General features: G+C 46.7%; 1 protein-coding gene across 1 annotated transcript in view; it reads left to right on the top strand.

The window, feature by feature from the left end:
* The window catches only part of bcl11bb (BCL11 transcription factor B b), a gene marked incomplete at both ends in the record, with an annotated part of 27,085 nt that overhangs the window by 3,055 nt on the left and 16,530 nt on the right, over positions 1-7,500 (top strand). The window contains one exon of the mRNA XM_080539964.1: positions 4,349-4,744. Coding sequence (XP_080396090.1) covers positions 4,349-4,744 — 396 coding nt within the window. The remainder of the gene's footprint in view (positions 1-4,348; positions 4,745-7,500) is intronic.

The raw sequence follows: 7,500 nt of genomic DNA, 5'->3' as shown, positions 1-7,500 counted from the left end.
CATGCTCTTTACAAGAGGAGGAGAGGAACAAGACGATCAGCATTTTTTTCTGAATGGGCTGGAAATGGAGAGTTTACTGGAAATCTCTTTGCATGTACACAATTGACAGACAGACAGACGAAGAGACAGACAGACAGACAGACAGGTGTGCACAGTCATTCAGATCCTCACAGACGCTATGATACAGTATGATATATGAAATCGTATATGTATATCTGTTTGAACTCCATCGATTTTTAGGTTGATTTTAGGGCAACATTTTGAATGACGTGATTTTTTTAATAGATATATTTTTTTTAATCTATCACAGATGCAGTTCATTTGTCATGTTAGTGTCAGAGGTTAGTGATGCTTTGTTTACGCCCATCGTAATTGAAAGCATCTTCCTTATCTATCTGATCAGACATATGGTATGATACCCTAAGCCTTTGTTGGCTTCCAGAGGTGGAGTTATGTGCACAGTGTTAGGCATACATACATGTTCTGTGGACATTATAAATCGGAACATTACTGGTCTGGTACCGGCGATGTGTGTCGTCTCCTTGCAGATCTCGACCATATGTCTGTGGAATGGTAGATAGAATAGAGGGGAAATTATCCTACTATTATTATTCTCCCACATTTTGTGATTTACTCCATCTTATGTAGATATATTATACATTTTATTTTTTGCGATGGCAAGTTGTCCTCTGCAGTAATTCAAATAGAGTTCATCTTCAGGTTATTTACGATAATCTACGATATAATATTTATTTACCCTTACAAATGTTGAGTTTAGATTTATGTTACCAAATGTGACTGTTATGGATTAGATTGAGATACGATAATGAGACACACAGCTCTGCCCTTGCACAACACACACTATTGCAGCTTGGCTTGGCAATCACACTGGGGGAACAGATAAACAGGACCACTTGTCATTTGAATTTTGGATCATAACCATATGTATCAATGCTGGTGTGGTGTCATTCATTTTGACGGCAGTGAATCTCACCCCCCCAACCCCGAATACGCAGTGTGTGTATTCCTGTGTGTGTGTGTGTGTGTGTGTTCCTGTGTGTGTTCCTGTGTGTGTATGCACAGCCCGTAGATGAGGAGAAAACAAAGGGAGGGAGAGAGGGACAGGTCTAAACCCATTTCTCTCACTGTCAAAGGCATGCCCCCGGACTTACTCAGTCTGCATGGAATTAAATGCACTGTAGCGTAGTGTTCAATTATGACCATCTAGACACGACAGAAAAAAAACATTTAACAATGTATTTATCCAAGATGTGTATCTTATAATCTGTTGGAGGAGGTCAGGCACGACACTCTCTCTACTTAGAAAATATTATTTGACTTTATTATACAAGATTAAAACATAGTGGCTTTGTTTGATAATCCACAATCTAATAATGTGTAGGATTCCTACAGTAATTGCTGATAAATTCATTCTACTCCTTGTCTCTCAGGCAGCTGTAGAGGAGCTCCTACTCAAACTGATAGGGGGTGCTCTAAGTCTGTCTGACTATACTCACAGTTGATAACATTGACAATCACTTTTGTTAAATTGGAGTATGTTTGGGTTTGTGGGTGTGTGTGTGTGCGTGCGTGCGTGTGTTTGTGTGTGTGTGTGTGTGTGTGTATGTGTGTGTGTGTGTGTGTGTGTGTGTGCGCTTCTGCGTGCATGCGTGCCTGCCTGCATTGTTTTAAGGCATTTCAATAATGCTGTTTAGACTACTTAAGAGACTTCACAACCCCCTCATGCCTGTAATGACCCCGCTGCAGTACATCTACCATGATAATTCAACTAGAGAGGATTTCAAACTATTCTCAGGTGTTCTCAAGTCTACTGAGCTCAGATTCCTATGGCATAATGAATGTCTCTGATTGACGGCTGTGTCTTAATGTAAACATCTGACGGAGGAGAAAGTGACGACGGTTGAGAGGCACGGTGAGTTCTTGGTGTCAGTTGGAATATTGATATTGTCTTATGCTGTGGCAGCTAATGGCTAGGTTGGCTAGATTGGCTAGGTTGGCTTGGTCGGCTTGGCTGGCTAGGTCGGCTTGATTTTGCTCCTATCATCGCAGCCTCTTCTAGGTGGCGTGTGTGACAATAGGCCTGCGTCTGCCATGCTCCCTTACCTTCCGCACAGAGTGTGAGCCTCTGTGTGTACAGTAATTGCATTGTGTGTTGTATGTGTGAGTGTGTGTGTCTGATTAGAAGCAGTCCAGATTTCTGGCTCGTATGCATTTCTAAGCTGGGAGGAATCAAGTTGACGAGTTGACAAGACACCTGGCCGTTTGGAAATTGACTCTCTGAAGCTGATGAGAGAGATGAGAGAGAGTAACAGGGCTGTTGATAACCTAGGCTTGAGTATCATTGCCCGGGGGTGAAGCACATAAATTAACAGGTGTTGGCACAGTCACAATGCTACTGGAACATCAGCCGCTGCTCTGGTGGACATCTTCGAACCGCACCCGCATCGGCTTATTCCATTGTGTGAGAAAAGACAACAACAAAAAGACACACACACACACATACACACGTATGCATGCGCACGCACGCACACATGCACACACACACAAACACACACACATACACACACACACAAATACACCCACACCCACATACATGCACAATTACACACAAAAACACACCCACACACATGACATTGCACGCAGCACACACACACACACACACACACACACACACACACACACACACACACACACACACTCACACACACACACACACACACACACACACACACACACACAATTAGGCACAAATACACCCACACCCACACACATGCACAATTACACATACAAAATACACACACTCACACACACCCAACAGCCCTCGGGACGCACATGGTCACATGGTCTGCACAGGAACAAACTGAATCACGGTGGCTCATGTGATTTACTGTGGGCTATGAACTCTGGGTAACTACATTTTTGTTCTCATTTTCAGTCTGAGATTATGAGATGGAAATTGTTTGGCTACCTTCCAAGGAGCTATCACAATTTGCGGGAAAAAAAAAGATGTTTGATGATATGCATGAGCTGTAACATCACTCTAGGGTAATTGTAAGGTTAGGGAGTGGACTGGAAATAGAGATAATGGAACATTATGTGAATTTATTAAACTAATCTGTAACTACTGTATGTGTAACTCTCATACAGGACTACTGTGGGGGTAACTGTTATGCCTGGAAGTTTAGACAAGGCCTCCACAGCAGATTAAAGTTAGGAATCGTTCTCCCCTATGTGCGGAACAAAGGCTGGGAGACACACACACACCAGCGCAGGCACACACACACACACACACACACACACACACACACACACACACACACACACACACACACACACAGTCCTGATCCATGCTCTGATTATGTACATCTAGTCTTGAGGGGAAATGCGGGCGGTAGAGGCAGCTTCAGCTACGTTCCTCTCCCAGGTATCAACACCTCTCCCTGGGTACCCACTCAGACAAACAGCCTCAGAGATTCTGGAGCTTCAGGTTTCACTGACACTTTTACTGGGGAATCAGGGTAGGGTTAAGGATGAGTTGGCCTTCCTTTAAGAATTTAGAACAAGGAACATGGTTTAACTATAATGTTACAGTAAATGAGTAATAGTTATTGCATCATAGATCTGTAAACTCTGTTTACTGTAGATCTCTCTCACACACATCCACACCCACCCACACAACACACACACCTTTGACTCCGTGGATGTGGCCTACAGTATGCAGTGCTTTCTTTTTTGAGTGCTTATTATCAAGTGAATTTCCCATGTGGTGCAGTTAGCTACGGCAGCTAGTGCAAAGAGCTACACCGGAAACCAGGATACCACAATGAAACGGTCTCTGGCCTCACACACACACACACACACACACACACACACACACACACACACACACACAGACACACACACACACACACACACACACACACACACACACACATGCTCACAGACTAGCGTGATATAGACCCACCCTTGCAGATCTGAGCACACTGATAAGATATTGCCAGGTGCTTGGTTCTTTCTCTGCAGTAGGTCCGTAGACACTTAGCCGCATTCAGACATTTTACTCAAAAAACATGGACGTTATGAATGTTTCTGGTGGTATTGAAAGATGGCTTTTTACAGGTACCGTTATCTACAAACCTAAACCTATTCATGCACCACATTGTTTGAGTTTTTTTTTTACATATTTTTATTACGTTTTGAATCGGTTCAGGGTTTTACGGTGATAGTGCTTACAGTATTATTGTTCATATGATGCAGCTGAGCAGATTTGAGAAACCGCATCATGATGACTGACATCCCCTCCCTCCTCTTATTTATTTTTTTACAGCAGAGGCCAATCATGAGTCGGGGGCGGGACCTGCTGTCTCTTCAGTGGAGCCCTCCGCCACTCCCAGCCCTCGGAGGGCGGGGCCGGGGGAGCATGACCTCCTGACCTGTGGGCAGTGCCAGACCAACTTCCCCCTGGGGGACATCCTGGTCTTCATCGAGCACAAGAGACGTCTGTGTCGGGGTCCTGGAGGGGGTCCGGGGTGCTTCTCCAAACCAGGGGAAAGCGGCCCCCCCGTGTTCCCGCGCGCCCCCCTGCGGACTGAGCTCTGCCGGGGAGGAGCTGTGCCCGTGGAGGTGGGCATCCAGGTGGGCATCCCCAGAGAGGAAGAGGAGGAGAAGAGGAGGCTGACGCCCGCGAAAGGAATCTGCCCCAAGCAGGAGAGAGGGAACGCAGGTAGGAACCAGGAACACTCCGACAAGGGGGGTGAGCGGGGGGGGGCTGTTTAGTTGTTGTAACACACTCCCAAGTGCAGTGTGAGATTGAGCATACACACACAAACACGCGCGCACACACACACACACACACACACACACACACAGACCTCTCACCTGTCCAAGACAGATAGCTTCCTCTAAAGGATCCCAGCTGGACACTGGCCTTCAAGGGGGGATTAATGCAGACTGGGATGATTTCATTAGAGTGTGTGAGTGAGTGAGATGCTCCGCTCTGCTCTGCTCAGAGTGAAACATCACATGGCAGCACACACACACACACACACACATGCACACACACAGACGCACGCACCCACGCACACACACACACACACACACACACACACACACACACACACAGACGCGCACACACACACACACACACACACACACACACACACACACACACACACACACAGGCCCAGAGTCAACTCAGAGTTGCTGCCTGAAGGACTCCTGCGGTTGATGAAACCAATTGTGACCTGACAGGAAGGGAAAGCAACTGTGTGTGTATGTGTGTGTGTGTGTGTGTGTGTGTGTGTGTGTGTGTGTGTATGTGTTCATCAGGAGATCCTGCAGCATAAAGAGGTTAAGAAAGCTTATTAAAATGCATGGGCTGAGTGGTGAGGAGAAGTGGATTAATAACGCACCGAGGGCCATTCATCTGGGTTAGAGAGAAGGTTTAGTTTAGCATGGTGGAGCTGCAGGGGGACATACTCAAAGTTATCAGGCCAGACAGAGAACTAGGACAGTCACTCACAGTGGCAGACACACTCGGGTAGTGGGGTAGAGTGGGTTAGAGTGGGATAGACTGGGGTAGGCTGGGTTAGAGTGGGGTAGATTGTTCAGGATGAGAATTGATTGTCCTTAGAGGGTAATTGCTTAGCAGCATACCCAAAAACGGGTTTGATGGTACTAACTAAGCCTTGGATGGTGGAAGACTGCTTGTAGACACTTATTCAGTGGCTACAAGCAGACCACAGGAGAGAAAATAAAATAAAAAGAGACACAGTGAATCCAAAACTTTAACTTTTGTTTTGAGAGGCAAAGACAACTCTCGCTCAGCCTTCTAGTTTTCCCTCATTCTGTTTTTTTACCAGAGGAGAAGTCAGTCTTATCTATCGGAATGCAGGACAAGGAACGACTCCAGGGCTGAATTAAACATTTCAAGAGCATGCAAGCCTTGCTCAACACATTAGATTGCTACTTAGAGTCGTCTTAAGTTTCAGCCTAATTAGATTATATTTAAGAGGTCTAATTAGATACAATATGGTGAACAGAGGACCCTGAGGTAGTGGGAAACACATTCATGGCGGTTAGGGAGGCTCACCCAGGTCTGTGAAACACACACACACACACACACACACACACACACGCACGCACATACACGCACGCACACACACACATGCACATGCACGCACGCACACACACACACATACACACAGTCACACAGTCACACAGTCACACACACACACACACACACACACACACACACACACACAGACAAGTACACACACAGATGCAGGCTTGCACAGAGACCATAACCCTTTACTAAGAGTGAAATCACACTGGCGGTTGTTTTTTTCACCTTACCGTGCAACATCCTGTTTGGCCTATCAGTCGCCACGGAGACTGCAACTGAAATGTTGCAAGGCCAGCAAATTTAACTGAACACTACACACACACACACAGATACACACGCTGATACACACACACACACGCACGCCCGCACGCACACACACACACACACACACACCAAACATGTGGAATGAAAAATGAGCCCTCCATGTCCTCTTTTTTTATGTTTCTCCTGCTGATGTGAGCCCAGTGTGTGTGAGGGCGGTGTGTGTTTGTGTGTGTGAAGAATGATGCTTGTCATCAGACAGCGAGTGGTTGTCGCTAGGGGAACACTGCCATCGCCACGACGACCCTGGCCCGGCTTTGAACCCGTCTCTGGGTGCATCACAGCCCCTTTGGAGTGCTCTACGATGTCACGAGCAGGCCCAGGTGGGAGGGGAGAGGCTCTCGACCCCCCTCACATGTACACACACACACACACACACACACAGACACACACACACACACACACACACACGGAAACAAACAGAGCAAGCACACAGAGATCACACAGTGAATATTTCATGAGACTTGATGTGAGGGACTGAGACAGAGACATCCTCCTTAAACACGAGCCAAATACAGTCTCTCTCTCTCTCTTTCTCTCTCTCTCTCTCTCTCTCTCTCTCTCTCCCTCCCTCTCTCTCTCTCTTTCTCCCTCTCTGCCCCCCCCTCTCTCTTTCTCTTTCTCTCTCCTTTGATCTCTCCGGTCTGGGCTCCAGTACATCACTCATGTAGTCCCCACACTGTTCCTCCCACACTGTTAACGAGGCTTGGCTGTTTCAATCCAGTCACCGTTTTCTCTACCGTAGGAATGTTCAGGACAGAGCATTGTTTTTCGGTAGTAGAAGCAGTAGTCAGAAGCAGCTCTGCTGCCGTCTATATGTCGCGCCACCACGCTGTTCCTGCGTCAGAGCAGCGAGAGAGACGTCTTGTGTGAAGGTGTCAGTGTGTTCTTTCTCTCTTCTTCTCTGCCCTTGCCACCCATTGCTCTTCTAATCACCTGGCTTGCGCTCATTTCCATATTAAATAGGCTTTAATCATGAAAAGCAATCAAGGGTCTTGCATATTCATACCTTCCCCTGTACGGCGGCTTCCCCG

The sequence above is a fragment of the Nansenia antarctica genome, assembly GCF_963989245.1.
Source record: "Nansenia antarctica genome assembly, chromosome: 1".
Lineage (NCBI taxonomy): Eukaryota > Metazoa > Chordata > Actinopteri > Argentiniformes > Microstomatidae > Nansenia > Nansenia antarctica.
Note: the sequence above shows the minus strand (reverse complement) of the source record. Positions and strands in the feature narration are given on the sequence as shown.